Genomic DNA, 17,713 nt, shown 5'->3' with positions numbered 1-17,713 from the left:
ATCTAAAGCAAAAAAGCAGCGTCTCCATGCTCCAACGGTCATTCAGGTCGATGAATTTAAAACCAGGCTTCAATCAAATTTATCACTTCTATATTCAGATCGATTTCGCATTGGTATTCTTGTTTTCATGTGCTTGCCTCTCTACACCAATATTTTTTTAATTTGCTACTTTGAAAATTTTGTTGTTTCCATGCTATCTCTTTGTTTTGGCTCAGTTTTGATTTCCAGAACCATGGTTGCATTGCCTATTTCTGTGTTTTTTCTGTGTTTTTTTTGGATTGGTTTTGATTTTTGGATTGGTTTTGATTTCCAGAACCATGGTTGCATGGCCTATTTCTGTGTTTTTTCGGTGCACCGAATTTTGCTTTTCAATTTTTTTGTGCGGGTATATTGATGAGTTTCAAATGCATGACATCTCTTGACCAGAAAAATGAATGGGAGTGCACTAAATCGACATAATTTAATGACACAGTAAGATAAATCATTCCCTTGCCATTGCCATGTGTAGTTTGAGAAGTCGCTGATTCATGCAGGTTGGTGTGTATATTTTGCAGTGATGGAAATCACGATTCTTACAAAGTCATTGGAATTATATGTTTTGTTTTGGCAATTAACTGATATGATTTGTTTTGTTTTGTTGTGGTACTACTGTGCAGGATTACACATATCATTAGCACGGTTTTGAGAAAGTTTCAGAAGAGCTATGAGGCACTGGTTGGTTTTCTAGTCCACATGCCAACATATTTATGCTTACTAGGATCTTGGAACTCAGCCACATCGCATCGCATCGCATCGCATCTTATGGAGGTGAGTTTCTTAAAGTAATTCTAAATACTATGGATGACAAATTCTAAATACTATGGATGACAAATGAAAATTCATATCAGAATAAGAACATACCAGAATAAGAACATACGTAAGTCATGGAACTTTTATTTCTTTTCTTCTCGCTTCCTGTTACCATAAAGAAAACCCAATTTCTTTTTTGCATCTATGTTGAGATTAGTCTTTTATGAAATCTGTAAGGAACGGCACGATTTATAGATATTATCTATAGACATATTATTGCCATTTTTTCATACTATGCATGACAAATGAAAATTCATATCAGAATAAGAACATACAGAAGTCATGGAACTTTTATTTCTTCTCGCTTCCTGTTACCATAAAGAAAACCCAATTTCTTTTTCGCATTTCAATTTCTTTCTGGCATCTATGTTGAAATTAGTCATGACTTTTTTTCCTTCTCGCTTCCTGTTACCCTAAGGAAAACCCAATTTCTTTTTTGCATCTATGTTGAAATTAGTACTCTATGAAATCTGTAAGGAACGGCACGATTTATTTTATCTATAGACAGATCATTGCCATTTTCTCAGTTTTGGGATAAAATTGATTTGGAAAATTGTGCACTCAGAGAATCTGCTATATTGATTTTGAAATTTTAGTTGCACAGAATTTGTCATATTAAATTTTAAAGAATGATACTGTTCCTACGTACTGGGAGATGTTTTTTTAAGTTCGTGCTGCCCACTAATTTTCTTCTTTTTAACTCATGCACACATATGGAGATGAGCTTTTAGATTACTCAAGGTTATGCAAAGTAGCATTGGAACAGGAAAAGTCCATGAATTTTTTTACTGCACGTGAATACCAAGTTACGCGGTTGACGTTAGTTTAGGTTATAAATCCAGGAAAGAGTTTATGGAAATTTAATTGAATTTTTTTACCGCACCTGAATACCAAGTCACGCGGTTGACGTTAGTTTAGGTTATAAAACGAGCGTTGGACTAGGAAAGTGTTTATGGAAATTTAATTAATAATTATCGTCCCAATTTTTTTTAACTACCCCCATATTTTTTTTCTCCAAAAAGCGAACCGTCTTCACGATTTAGGTTTTTTCCTTTTTGCTAATTCGAGATATTTTTATTCTTTGTTGGAGGTTGTTTTTAGGAAAATAAATTTGGTTTTTACAATATAAATGATTTAAACAGAGTCGATTTTTCTACATATCTAAAAATAGTAGCTATCTTTAAGAAAAATAATTGATAGGTGAAACTTATTTCAGTATTCATAATAGAGAATTTATCATAAAATATTATGTTATTAGGTTTTAGATGTTTTTATAAATAATTATAATTTTTAAGTTAATTATAAATTAAATTAAAAAAATTATATATCAAATTTGTAATATAAATTCTATAAATATTTCCATAAGTAATTATAATTTTTTAGATTAACTATATATATATATATATATATATATATAATATAAACTCTATAAATTTATATGGTTTTTCATGCATTCAAAAAAAATCGTAATTCTCAAATTGGATAGGAGTGATTTAAAGATATATAAAAGTAGATAAGAATAGTTTAAAAAAATTGTAGTTATTTCTCAAATTAGATAGGAGTGGTTTAAAGATATATAAAAGTAGGTAGGAATAGTTTAAAGATCCATTAGATAAACTTTAAAATTTTGCATAATTTTTTTAATAAATTAATATGAATTTTACAATAATATTTTTAATAAAAAAGTTGATATATTGATTTTAATTTGATATTATTTTTTAACTTTTTAATATTAATACTTTAAATATATATCATTTTTTTTTTGTGAAGTTATGTGACTTTTGAGATGATTGTATGTTGAATCTTTAGTTTGAGAAAATGCGAAGGAAGGATCTATGAAACTGTGATGCAAAGACATCTAAGACGTCAAAATATCTAGTATGGAATTTTGAACTAGTGAGCTTCACATCACAAAGTGTCTTAACAATACACCAGTGTATTCTAAGCTCCATGGGCTATATATAATTTATTTTATATGTAATAACAAATTGAAATATTTAGAAAAATTGATTGGAATTAATAAAATATAGATATTATAGCATTGGTTTAAAATATAAGATTTTAAATTTTGTGTATTTTTTAATATTAATATTATAATTAAATATGATTTATTTTAATGCAAAAATAAATCATACTATTTAGAAAAATTGATTGGAATTAATAAAATATAGATATTATAGTATTGGTTTAAAATATAAGATTTTAAATTTTGTGTATTTTTTAATATTAATATTATAATTAAATATGATTTATTTTAATGCAAAAATAAGTCATAACTATTTCAAGAAATGAGTTGAAACTAGTTAAATATAAATAATAAATAATATATTGCTTTTTGAAAAATTATTTTTTAAAATTTTACATAAATTTCCTAATCTTAATTGCTCATAAACAGGGTTTTAAATTTCTAATAAATTCCAAAGATATATTTATAGAGAGTAAGTAAGTTTGATGTCACATACCCATACGCAAATATATATATAAATAAAGTTTTTTTTTATTTAACTACTATAACCGCACCCATTCCTTGGTTAACACCTTTATAACAAAATGAATGCATTATGTTTATATCAATGCCATGGTTTTATATACATGCCGGACCACGGCAATGTATAACATGGCAGGTGGACAGGGTATAAGTTTCCAGCTGTCACACCACTAATGAATGTTCTGGTTGATGTGTTAATCATATGGTTTGTGATCTTTACGCATATTCTTCATATGTACCAAGGCGGTACTACAAGCCGTTGTTGGCGTCTCCTGCATTGGCCAACTGGCGGTGACTTAAGGCTACCTCTGACAAGCCATGTGATGAGAACACGGTTTCTAGACTTGGGTTTTTCCCGCGCTGAATTCCTGGATAAAATCGCCCTCATCAACGGTGCTCCGTCATCGGATGCAATCGACGGTGGACAGAGCTCCACGTTTCACCACTGCTCATCAGGGTTTATAAGCTTTGTTCTCCGGTTATTTCGAGTTTTTGTCTTCCAGTTTCATTCGTTTCCGCTCCTTATCCTTCGCTGCCATGGTTGCTCCTTCATTCCACGCCAAGCCCTACACGATTTCAGTCTCATGCGCCATTCGAGAGGTTTTCCAGTTGCAGAGGTGATATTACTGAATCGGTCAGGTGATTTCATTACCAGTTAATAGATTTGTTATGTTTATAGCCATTGATGATTTACGCCGAGTCCTAACTCACTTCTCTGGCTTGACAGGTTGCACATCAGGCTTCCGGCATCTATGGTTTCACGAGGAGTCCGTTCTGCTAAAGCCCGCCAAGTCTTTCACAGGTATTTACCCGAACCAAGGGCTTGTTTCATGGTTAGACTTTCTGGGTTTTGATTTTGGTTTGCCAGAGTTTTCTCTGTGCAAGAGCAGCGACCCCAACCTCATTTCACTTAGTTGGTCGCAGGTCTCGATGGACCTTACCCCTTATTTGGGTACCGAGTACTTCTGGAACCGCTTCAAGAATCGGGTCCCTCCCATCCATGGTGAATACCTCTGTCTTTTTCTGAGGCCGGACTTCTATTGACTACTTACGCATGTATATGTATTTTCTCTTTGGTTTAAACACCGGAACCAAGGCTTATTCGGTAACTGTTTACAAACCCTGGTTCGAAACCAGTGGTCTAATTACTTGTATCATATAACACGTAAGCCGAGGGTTACTGTGCCTTTCTATTACAGCTATACAGTGTATTAAGGTTCCTTATGAATGCGAAGAAGTTTCTATTATGCCGAGTAGGGTTTATATGTTTTTCGGCTGTGTAATATTTCCTTTTTCTGGAAACTTATCATTTGGATTCTAACATTCATGTTTTAGTAACGGTGAAACTCTATAATGTTATCGCATTTCGCTATTTTTATGAATGATTATATAAATGATACCCTGCCGTGCCAACATCTGTCTCCATAGATGTATGGCGGTCTGGCTGAGGGTTGAACGAGGGTTATGCTGCCGCACCATCATCTGTTTCGTAGATGATTGGCTGACGGTTATGGCTCTTCATGAAAAGAAGTATGTAATCTGAGATATAAGTTTTCGTTTCCATTTACTTTGACTCATCGTATGACTATTTGAGGTTCTGGTTATTAAGAACAGTCATTACCTTTCGAACTCCTTTTTATGCAGTATGTTACCATATTGTTTGCGGTATTAATGATGCGGCTCTGCCACTTAGTCCTAGACTCTTTTCTGTTGATATGTCGGTATTATTTTTCCTCAATGTCAAACCCAGATTTATTCCTAGGTGATATTCACAGTCTCTCTTTAACATTAAATTTCCTATGAGCCACCTGTTACGGCTTTACCGAACTCGGACGTTCCTCATTGTTTTACTAATCTTTCGGTTAACAGATTATTCTTAAAAGTGAAGAGGGTATCCTAAACGCTGACTGCGTCTGCGACCCTTGGGGTCTTGATACCATTTTGATCTTTGTCTATCATTTTGCATGAGGATTTCGGTCCTTCTGACTCGGGTATGCCTAAAGAGAAATGTAAACATTATCTGTTATATATAGACTCATTTATCAATACCTTGTTTCGCTTGTTCCACGGTCACTGTATTCTTTTATCGAGGTTTACAGTTATACTGTTTAGACTTCTCTTTCTTCGCTCATAATCTATCAACCTTTTCATCTTTGGTCTTATGTTATAATAATGATACCGTATGAAGTTCTGTTCACATCTTTCCCGTCTTCTGGTATCTTGTAACGAAGTAACTGTAGACTAACACAGCGTCTTTACAGTATATCGTCTTTTAGTTTTGTCGTTAAACTGTCCATATTCTGTACTAGATACATTTTCACACTATCTTTAATATTACAGAGATTGATACAGTTTAGACCTTTGACTGTCTTCTAACACAGTTTGGACCATAACTATCTATAAAAATGGTAAAGATAATCACAGTTATTTTTCCAACTTCACAGATATCCTAACTCAAGAGGGTTCCGTTACTTACCTGGTTTCTTTCTGGTAAGATGGAATCTGGAACAGCCCTCCAGCCAAATCACTGTGTGATGCTTGTTTTCCTCCCAACCGTGAGACCAGTCCTCCAAGACTTGAGTCTCTCCCCCAAGCTTTTGCTTACCGGATCACAATCCTCAGTAAGCCAGCACTCTGTGCCTGACTATCTGGTCCTAACCAGACTTAGTCTCTCCAGGGTCTTTTCTTCCCTTTCTTTCTTTTCTTGCTCTGCCTGTCTCTACCAGCACACCATTCTCCATCCACCTTTTTCTGTTAGGGTACTCACTGATCCATTTAACCAATGCCAAGAATTAGTTGTAACTGATATGTAATTTAAAATTACTTTTACGCAGGTTTGATTAACTGATTGGTAATTTAAAATTACCTTACGTGGGGTTAATCACAATAGGTATATTACATACTCCCCCCCTTAACAGGAACACCGTCCTCGGTGTTCATCTTTCGTTGGAACTTGATATTTTACTCGTGGTATTACCATCTAATCCACACAAATTGTGATCCTTTCTCTTTGAAATCAACGATTTCATTCCAAGGAAAGACGACAACAAAATAGTAATGATATAGTCTTAAGAAATATCATTAGTTATAAGCATCAATAGTCATACTCATTCGTAATTGCAAAAATATGCAACTTCCACTCGCCACCACCTGGCCCTTGTTTATTCATAATAAACAATTCTCTGTGTCAACTTACCATAACTTACCATCTTATGCTTGAAAATCATGAATACTTTCATGTAAGCCTGTTAATAGAGGTTGGACAATTCTTCAACCTTCCATGGTAAGTAGTTCCTGCAATGTATGACTAACAAATTCAACCACATTAGTCACTATATTTTGAGTCAAATGAGACACTGTGACTAGCAATCAATTGTGCAATGTTAGATGCTTTCTAAATCACAGTACTTTTACAAGTACTTAAAGAGCACTAATGCTAATCATCAAATGATAAATCAAAAGTACTTAAAGAGCACTAATGCTAATCATCAAATGATAAATCACTGCTCATGTGCACACTGAACGAATTCTTACTAAAGACATCCCTAAAGTACTTCAAGAAGTACCAGAAGAGCACCTAGCTCTCTAAACATCAAACAGTCAATCATTTCATCAAGCAAGAACTGTCTTAGCTCCCACTAAGATGTTCACAACATTATTAACACAATAAAGGAATTAAAATTTCCATTTATTCTTTATCGAGCACTAAGCTCATCTCTTACTAAATGTGCATAACATATTTTACACAACTATATGTAAAATTCATTTTTAACATAACATATAGCTGATTAGTTAATTCCTTTAGCCATGAGTTCACACTGGACTAAGGAATTCCCAACCCATGGGAACTGGTTCTCACAACCAAATCGAGTCATTTTCACATCTAGATAGTTTCTTTGATAGAGACCTTACCAGGTCTAACATAGAATCCCACTGGCCAACCAGCTCAAGAATTCTAGGGAGAGGAGATCTGGGCAGACAAGTACCATCAACCCTTCCGGGCAGGTAGCTGCCATCAACCCAACTCCGGGCAGACAAGTACCATCAACCCCTCCGGGCAGGTATTGCCATCAACCCAAGCACTTGCAGGTCCTACTCGACCGCAATTGCACTGGTCTCGCCAGTAAACGCCATCTGATCCTAACCAGACATAGCGTACACAGGAAAATTCTTTTCCTCTTATGCCATCTGATCCTAACCAGACATAGCATGAATATTTTTTCTTTTAATACTCTTTCTCAAAGTAATATGCATAATGAACTATATGAACATTATCATTAGCACAACAGACATGCATGTATACCATGCATTTACACTTAACCCCAACATGGGTCCACAACATCAAGATTGATGGGAAACATATCCATCATACATGTTGTATGCATGCAAATTTTCCAAATAACATAATTCATGCATATCATATAACATCATTCTTTCTCATTTATAATTGCATTTCACATTGCAGCAATTTATGTGATGAGTTTTCTTGTTGCCATTAAGCTACCACTACTTAATCCCATCAGCAACGTTAGTTATAAATATGCATCAGTTAACACGTATTTCATTTCCAAGAGTGTTCATGCATACAATCTTAGCTTGTATAAAAGTATATGCAAATACTCATTAATGTATAAATGTCAACAATAGTTGAGTTAATACCCTCAGCATTCCCAATTTTGCCATAGTCTGTTGTTCCAATTCAAAACATCATTAACGGAGTATTATCTTACGTTTACTATGGCTAGCTTTAGTCATGCATCGTTAGTGTAATTAAACATAATTTCTCTAACATACAAGAACATAACCCTTATGTCCCAATGACTAATCTTTGTGCATACTATTGCTTATCATATAAGTCCTTCTTTAATGTATGCAACACTTATTCCCTTCACTAGAAGACCACCATCATTTCATACGACAAACCACATACCTCTTTCTTAAGGAAGTCATTTTAATCCTCATTTCTCTATCTTCCGATGTGAGGATTTCTCAAGATTCCCTTTCAAGAATTATTAAAAATGTCTATCTTTCGGCATAAAAACCAAGATACAAAAACAAGGTTTACTTATCCTTTATGCATCAAATCAAGCAATCAACCCAGCTCTTCCAACAAGACAATCTCTCCAAGAGATTATTATTTTCAAGGAAGCTATCATGACCACTGTCTCTAAGTACGCACAGTCTCATAATTCCAAAGTCAAAATAGCCACTAATATGCAACATGTGTTCTCCTAACACAATACTTTACTTTAATGCACATAGTTCTTTTCATGAAACAAGTAAGGATTTTGGTTCTTGTATGAACACTATTCTAATGTGTCTTTAAAGGAAAGAACCTCTATTTCCATTTTCAAGAACTCTCATAAAATCCTTTATCTTCATACATGAAGTATGCATACTCTTAGGATGAGACTATGTTTGTGTATATATGTAATACACTCTTCCTCAAGAAATTAGGGATAAATATCTATATGCCTAGGAGCACATCCTTAGTTATCTTTTATCATGCATGTAATGCATAATCATTTCACTAGAACTTAGAACTTAGAGACTAACTAGAATCATAATGCAATTAGCATATATATATATATATATATATATATATATATTTCAAGAAGCTTTATCAAATAAAGATACATATTTTAATTCAAGCAAACTTGGCCACCTTCCATGCTATGTTCTCAGGACATTTATATATCTCATCCTCTTTTTCAAGAAGATACTTGGCTATATTTAACAAGGATTTTATAGACCAGAGACAAGCATTTCACACACAAGACTCACGTGGAGCCTTTCTAAGAGGAACTACCTATTTTCTTTACCAAGAAAACATACAAGATAATCAATCCTTAACTGCATGCCTTAACACATTTTCTTTACCAAGAAAATCTATAAAAGAACCATTCTTTTATTGCATGCATTCAAATACTGTCTCTGCTAAGAAATCATATAAAACATTCATACGTGTTCTTCAAGTAAGTGAACAAGACACTTATCTTATCCTTGAATCAACATGCATAACTAACAAGTTAAACCACCCCTACCGGAAGCAATTGCTCTACTTATGCAATTAGAAGCATAGTCTCCTAAGTGTCACACATGCACTAGAGCTACCATTTGGTGCTATATGCAACAACTATCATAACACTACTATGTGACCATCTCAGAATAATGAGTTCAAGGAGACATTATGAAAATCATTAACATTAATACTCTATAGTTATCATTTTCCAACTCCTTAAGCATGGTCAAAGGAATACTCATATGCACATCGAGCGCTTATCTAGTCATCCCAAGACTTAGAGTCTTCCGCGAGATTCTAACACTCAAAGCTTGCTTTATCTGGTCATCACCAGACTTAGCGATTTCTTTTTCCCATCTCCGTCTGTCCCTACAGCATGGTCTTCTTCCTTCTCCTTGCTTCCTTTTCCTTTGGAAGCATCTATGGTTGGGGAAGGTAATTAGAGTTTACTGACAACTGTATTAACACAGGTAGTCTATTTATGAATAATTATCACATGTAATTATACCATGAATGGGTCCTAGAAATGTTACCCACTGAACATGCCTCTACCCTTACTTCACACTGGAATGCAACATGCACAAGGAATCCATCATTCCCATAGTAGAGATAAATTCAACCATCATTTAATCGAGGCTCCAATGGTTTTTGTCTCCCAACAAGTAATGATTAACATCAGCACATACCATGCTAATGGATTTCAGTCAATTAGAGGGTAATCATCATTAAAACTATTAGGACATAAGCATATACTATTCATCATGCATTCTCATGGTGAATAAAATTAAGACTCTTCTCATAAACAACTAGAGCTATAGCACAGAGAGAGTAAGAATCTTCACACACACATTCCATGCATGTGACATCAATCAACTTTACTTGTTTACGAATTGTAGCAATCTTAGTCCAATTCAATTAATGTATATAAGTTCTATGGGTTAGTCATACAATACTAACCAATCTCAACTACCAATCGTCTTCATGCATCCATGACAAGACTGAATCAAAAGTTAGTTATGAAAATCAAGTCTCGCTGCTTGACTCATTGCATGTTTTCAATATCTAAAGGGGTTCTTCTAATGTTCTTTTTAAAACAATTTTTCATCCTATTCAAGGATGTTCCCCCTAATTTTATATTCATGCATTGGCTCATTAAGTTTCGTTCATTGTAATTTCAATCTAGTTCAATATATGCATTGCTGTTATTGCCATATGTGCAAATCAAAAGTTGGTAGTTGGTTGTCACTTCCTCAATGAGTGTTCAATATAGTTCTTAAGTGTAATGAGTGTTCAAATCTTTGTTTGTAAGTGCGACAAAAGTTTCATTGTCTTTTATCCTCATCAGGAATCCAAAAGTTTCATTGTCTTTTATCCTCATCAGGAATCCAACGTTATGAATGTAGTTATGCAACAACTTATTACCTACTTCTCAAGGAAGTTATAAACATGAATCACACCCGTCATGCCAAAAGTAGTGTACGTCAGCGTACCTCAATATCCTTTCCACTTACCAATTCCCAAAGGTGCCAGTATTGCAACCTTTAGCTCTGATACCAATTGTCACATACCCATACGCAAATATATATATAAATAAAGTTTTTTTTTATTTAACTACTATAACCGCACCCATTCCTTGGTTAACACCTTTATAACAAAATGAATGCATTATGTTTATATCAATGCCATGGTTTTATATACATGCCGGACCACGGCAATGTATAACATGGCAGGTGCACAGGGTATAAGTTTCCAGCTGTCACACCACTAATGAATGTTCTGGTTGATGTGTTAATCATATGGTTTGTGATCTTTACGCATATTCTTCATATGTACCAAGGCGGTACTACAAACCGTTGTTGGCGTCTCCTGCATTGGCCAACTGGCGGTGACTTAAGGCTACCTCTGACAAGCCATGTGATGAGAACACGGTTTCTAGACTTGGGTTTTTCCCGCGCTGAATTCCTGGATAAAATCGCCCTCATCAACGGTGCTCCGTCATCGGATGCAATCGACGGTGGACAGAGCTCCACGTTTCACCACTGCTCATCAGGGTTTATAAGGTTTGTTCTCCGGTTATTTCGAGTTTTTGTCTTCCAGTTTCATTCGTTTCCGCTCCTTATCCTTCGCTGCCATGGTTGCTCCTTCATTCCACGCCAAGCCCTACACGATTTCAGTCTCATGCGCCATTCGAGAGGTTTTCCAGTTGCAGAGGTGATATTACTGAATCGGTCAGGTGATTTCATTACCAGTTAATAGATTTGTTATGTTTATAGCCATTGATGATTTACGCCGAGTCCTAACTCACTTCTCTGGCTTGACAGGTTGCACATCAGGCTTCCGGCATCTATGGTTTCACGAGGAGTCCGTTCTGCTAAAGCCCGCCAAGTCTTTCACAGGTATTTACCCGAACCAAGGGCTTGTTTCATGGTTAGACTTTCTGGGTTTTGATTTTGGTTTGCCAGAGTTTTCTCTGTGCAAGAGCAGCGACCCCAACCTCATTTCACTTAGTTGGTCGCAGGTCTCGATGGACCTTACCCCTTATTTGGGTACCGAGTACTTCTGGAACCGCTTCAAGAATCGGGTCCCTCCCATCCATGGTGAATACCTCTGTCTTTTTCTGAGGCCGGACTTCTATTGACTACTTACGCATGTATATGTATTTTCTCTTTGGTTTAAACACCGGAACCAAGGCTTATTCGGTAACTGTTTACAAACCCTGGTTCGAAACCAGTGGTCTAATTACTTGTATCATATAACACGTAAGCCGAGGGTTACTGTGCCTTTCTATTACAGCTATACAGTGTATTAAGGTTCCTTATGAATGCGAAGAAGTTTCTATTATGCCGAGTAGGGTTTATATGTTTTTCGGCTGTGTAATATTTCCTTTTTCTGGAAACTTATCATTTGGATTCTAACATTCATGTTTTAGTAACGGTGAAACTCTATAATGTTATCGCATTTCGCTATTTTTATGAATGATTATATAAATGATACCCTGCCGTGCCAACATCTGTCTCCATAGATGTATGGCGGTCTGGCTGAGGGTTGAACGAGGGTTATGCTGCCGCACCATCATCTGTTTCGTAGATGATTGGCTGACGGTTATGGATCTTCATGAAAAGAAGTATGTAATCTGAGATATAAGTTTTCGTTTCCATTTACTTTGACTCATCGTATGACTATTTGAGGTTCTGGTTATTAAGAACAGTCATTACCTTTCGAACTCCTTTTTATGCAGTATGTTACCATATTGTTTGCGGTATTAAAGATGCGGCTCTGCCACTTAGTCCTAGACTCTTTTCTGTTGATATGTCGGTATTATTTTTCCTCGATGTCAAACCCAGATTTATTCCTAGGTGATATTCACAGTCTCTCTTTAACATTAAATTTCCTATGAGCCACCTGTTACGGCTTTACCGAACTCGGACGTTCCTCATTGTTTTACTAATCTTTCGGTTAACAGATTATTCTTAAAAGTGAAGAGGGTATCCTAAACGCTGACTGCGTCTGCGACCCTTGGGGTCTTGATACCATTTTGATCTTTGTCTATCTTTGCATGAGGATTCCGGTCCTTCTGACTCGGATATGCCTAAAGAGAAATGTAAACATTATCTGCTAGATATAAACTCATTTATTATTAGCTTGCTTCGCTTGTTCCACGGGTCACTGTGTTCTTTTATTGAGGTTTACAGTTACACTGTATAGGCTTCTCTTTCTTCGCTCATAATGTATATACTATTTCATCTTTGGTCTTATATCATAATAATAGTACCGTATAAAGTTTTGTTCACAACTTCTCCGTCTTCTGGTATCTTACAGCGAAGTAACTGTAGCCTAATACAACTTCTTTACAGCATATCGTCTTTTAGTTTTGTCGTTAAACTATCCATATTCTGTACTAGATACATTTTCACACTATCTTTAATATTACAGAGATTGATACAGTTTAGACCTTTGACTGTCTTCTAACACAGTTTGGACCATAACTATCTATAAAAATGGTAAAGATAATCACAGTTATTTTTCCAACTTCACAGATATCCTAACTCAAGAGGGTTCCGTTACTTACCTGGTTTCTTTCTGGTAAGATGGAATCTGGAACAGCCCTCCTGCCAAATCACTGTGTGATGCTTGTTTTCCTCCCAACCGTGAGACCAGTCCTCCAAGACTTGAGTCTCTCCCCCAAGCTTTTGCTTACCGGATCACAATCCTCAGTAAGCCAGCACTCTGTGCCTGACTATCTGGTCCTAACCAGACTTAGTCTCTCCAGGGTCTTTTCTTCCCTTTCTTTCTTTTCTTGCTCTGCCTGTCTCTACCAGCACACCATTCTCCATCCACCTTTTTCTGTTAGGGTACTCACTGATCCATTTAACCAATGCCAAGAATTAGTTGTAACTGATATGTAATTTAAAATTACTTTTACGCAGGTTTGATTAACTGATTGGTAATTTAAAATTACCTTACGTGGGGTTAATCACAATAGGTATATTACATTTGATATGTTTTTAAATCGATTTGTTTTTAGTGAGACTTTTTGGAAACTTTTCCAGTGGTCTGGACTAATTTCTTCAAAATTCCATAGGAATTTATTGAAATCACAAGCTTTATAAGTAATCCTTGCACAATTTCAAGATATACACAGTCAAAAAACCAGTTTAAATAACACAAATCAATATTTCACCTCAAAAGTCCAAAAAATCGCACTAAAGACAACTCCTTTTCTTATTTGGGGTTTAGAGCTATGATAGCTTGTATAATTTACAAAAGATATGTATGATTATTGTTATTTGTGATTGATTCTTTCTTGAGCAGGGTTATCTTAAAATAAAATAAATTTAGAGCAATAACAACTTTAGTATGTGAATGATGCTTCTCAAGAGTAAGTTCATATTGGTGGTTGAGAGTTTTTGATAATAAAAAAATTGAAATAAAATTAAAAATTAAAAATTAATATATATTTTATTTTATTTTATTTTCTATGGCTCTTTTTTGGTTTTCAAAATATTTTTGATTGAATAAACATGTTTGCACATTTTAATGTTCATCATTAGAGAAGTATAAGTGAAAAAGAATATAAAATCATTGTGAGTATTAATTTTGTGGAATATTTCTATCATTAAGTTTAATTATTTCTTTAAGCTTATGAACAAAATTGCTAGGAGTCTTTGCTGGTTAGCCATACATGTTATGAGTTTACCAACGTTAATACATTATTTAGCTAAAAAAAATTATATTTATTTAGCTAAAAAAAATTATATTTATTTTCTTAAAAAGGGGTTAGTGTAATCTGAAATCACTTTCATTTATGGAACACGATTTTTTGTTAAATGTTTTTTAATGCCTTGTTAAAAGAGGTTTAAATAAGTTTTCATAGTTATCATGTTTTTTCTTTCATTTAAACCGATGATGTAAGGAGGGATGTGCAAGACCTTAATATTATATTGGGTCTTGGCATTATTCAATTGTTAAAGCTAAATCTCATGTAGGGGACGTGATACTAGTAAATTGTAATTTTTTTAACGGTGATTATGAATTCAAGTGTAAGAATAGGAGAGAAGAGTTTTTAACACCAATGGAACATTGTATTTGAAAGCATGATTATACAAGTGGAAGATATATTCAGTATTGTTTTTTTTTTATTGTTGATGGCTTACTCAATTTAAGATTATAGAGGTCGGGAACAAAGTGCACTCTGAGTTGTCTTTAGTGTGATTTTTTGGAAGTTTTTCTAGTGGGTTTTTTAGCTCTAATTTCTATAAAATTGGGTAGGAATTTATTGAAATCATGGGTAACCCCTACACAATGGAAGTGCCCTAGGAGTTTTTCAGGCGTTGAATCAATATATACAATAAAAAAAACGAGTTTAAATAACACAATTCAAGATTTCACCTCAAATTTTTCCACCTTATTCTGGCACCAGAAAGTCCAAAAAATCACACTAAAGACAACTCCCTCAAATAATAATAAAGACTACCAAAATTTACCATGACAATATAAATATTTTTAGTATACATCATGGTTTTAAAAACATAATTAAAATTAACAATGGTATAATTTTCCTAAATATATTTAAATTATTAAAATATTTTAATATACATAAAAATAACTAAATATAATCTTCCTAAATATATTTAAATCATTAAAATATTTTAATATACATAAAATAAGTAAAACACAAACATAAATAAAACATAAAATAAGTAAAACACAAACATAAATAAATATCTTTCCGTGAGAAATAAAATTCAAATATGTCACTAAAATATGCAGAAACCAATAAAATACACGAGACACATATGTGATTAGCTATAACAAAACTAACAAAGATCTTATCTTACTCTAACTAATTAAAATATAACACCAAGCTTTCACCGTATTAACTTTTCCTTTATTTTCCCAACCTCTAAATACACGATCAACATCATAGTGGTGATGCCATTATTTGGCTTCTAAACACTTAACACTCGGTAGATAAGGCTTAACACGTGGTATGGTAGATATAAGTTTAAAATATTTATATAAACTTTACATTTTTATATATAAAAATAGGTTTATTTTAATTTTATTAAAATTTAGATTATATATATGTTTGGTATTTTTTTATATGTTTCAATTTAATATATATAATATTAATTTTATATATTTAACTAGAATGGTTTATCGTAAATATTAAATTTTTATATGTATATTAATTAAATTTAAATATATTCAGATGCAGGTGACAATCTAGTCATTTAAAATGATTAGATTGATGGGCAGCGAGAAGATGGGCCACATGACCCTCTGCTTTCCCTCCCATGTCAGTCTGATATGAATTCATCGCGGCCTACAAGCTTCATTAAATGGGTACTTTGGCTGAGATTTACCCATCATGCGCATATCAATGAATTCCACTCACCATAATGTTGTTCTTCCCCCCCCTGCTCCATTGCATTTGTCCGCCTCAGGCTGCTGAACCTGGAGCTGTTGCTGGTTGGTAAGATGTGTAGACCTTGGTAATGGGCATCACTTCTCCCAAACTAGGCTATGCAATTTGACATCAACCCAACCTTCCCTTGCTCATCCTCTGTTCAATTCTTCAGCCAACTCCCCCACTAATAGCTCGGCTTTGCATTCTGCCATGGCATGCATTCATCACCGAATGCGAATTCGAAAAGGGGGATGTCGTGGTGGTAGCATCTGCCCTCTTGCGACGCCTAGCCCTGAATCCGCCTCCACCTCCCCTTCCCCTGACATTCCCAACCCATATGGCTCCTTCTCTGGCAGGTATCCTGATACCTGCAGTGGTCGTGGACACGCACAACTTCAAGGCGCTAGCCGAAAAGATGTTCCTGCCCACACCGCAAATTTTCCTCTCCCCCCTCACCCTGCTCCCCACTTGACCCAATTTCGCTTCCGCAACACCCTGAAGAGACCTGTCATTACAGCCACTATCACCATCGTTTTCTCTGAAGAAAATGATTCTCAGGATGCTCCGTTGGGAACACTGGAGCGCAGCAACGGGATGCTCACAGGCTCAGGAGCGACCTTATTCAGGCAAGCAACTGATGGATGAGGAGATGGTCATCCTGCATGGCAAGGCATTGGGTGGCGGTCAGCATGTAGTGGAAGGAAAATCTGGAGACATGCAAACACCTGGTGGCAGAATGGTTGACAGATCAGTTCCACATGCAGCTACTGGCAGCTCTAGTGGCATTCAACCTGCTCGTGGACCTCAAACCAGCGTGTCGGAGGAGGAGGATGATTGGTATAAGTATGTGTTCCTCATCGAAAAGGAGCCCGCCCTGAACGACCTCAAGTGATGACACTTGGCAGCCAGGTATCACCCTTATGCCAACTGGGTATTTCTTTTACTGACTGGCTCTTTTCTAAAATGGTTGAACTGATTAAACTTTCCTGGGTTTTTTGCCATGTTTTTATATTTCCTGTTTTTAAGACTGATAACCCATATGTGGGTATTTTTTCCTTCGTGGATTGGTTTCCCCATCGATGGGGCAGTCAAGTTATTTTTTGACAGATGATGTTCAGTACTGCTGAGGCCTGTGCCTCAATCTAAACATATTTTGTTTCATATTAATAGAATAGAATTACTTAGAAAGAAAATAAAAAATTAAATATGAAGTTTACAACATAATAGTTATTAAGGTAGTCACATAACTTAAATTCTTGATAAACACTTATAAACATCAATTCATAACAAGCATCAAATCAATTACTTCATTATGCATCTCACGTTGAAAAAAATAAAATAAAATAAAATTATAATTTTATTTTAAATTATTATTATTACTATTTTTTTTGTTAGCTTGACCCACTAGGATTTGAACCTTAAATTTTATGGTTTACATGATACT

General features: G+C 34.9%; 1 protein-coding gene across 3 annotated transcripts; it reads left to right on the top strand.

Annotated features, from left to right (window-relative positions):
* The first annotated feature begins 3,813 nt into the window (after positions 1–3,813).
* On the top strand, positions 3,814–12,436 carry LOC149190493 (uncharacterized). 3 transcript variants are annotated; one of them, XM_089413416.1, is made up of 6 exons: positions 3,814–3,976; positions 4,065–4,139; positions 4,262–4,340; positions 11,090–11,570; positions 11,681–11,755; positions 11,878–12,436. In XM_089413416.1, the coding sequence occupies exons 1-5, from the start codon at positions 3,922–3,924 to the stop codon at positions 11,732–11,734; spliced, it is 744 nt and encodes a 247-aa protein (XP_089269542.1). In that variant the 5' UTR covers positions 3,814–3,921; the 3' UTR covers positions 11,735–11,755; positions 11,878–12,436. The 3 variants fall into 3 exon arrangements, with proteins under 3 accessions (XP_089269542.1, XP_089269540.1, XP_089269541.1); XM_089413414.1 differs by having other exon boundaries at positions 11,090–11,587; XM_089413415.1 differs by having other exon boundaries at positions 11,090–11,592.
* The last annotated feature ends 5,277 nt before the right edge of the window (positions 12,437–17,713 follow it).

This window comes from Pinus tabuliformis, chromosome 3_1, assembly GCF_031772625.1.
Source record: "Pinus tabuliformis cultivar Carrire ecotype Pingquan chromosome 3_1, CPIR1, whole genome shotgun sequence".
In the NCBI taxonomy this organism is placed as follows: domain Eukaryota; kingdom Viridiplantae; phylum Streptophyta; class Pinopsida; order Pinales; family Pinaceae; genus Pinus; species Pinus tabuliformis.
The sequence above is the reverse complement of the archived record's forward strand: the minus strand, read 5'-3'. Positions and strand labels throughout refer to the sequence as shown.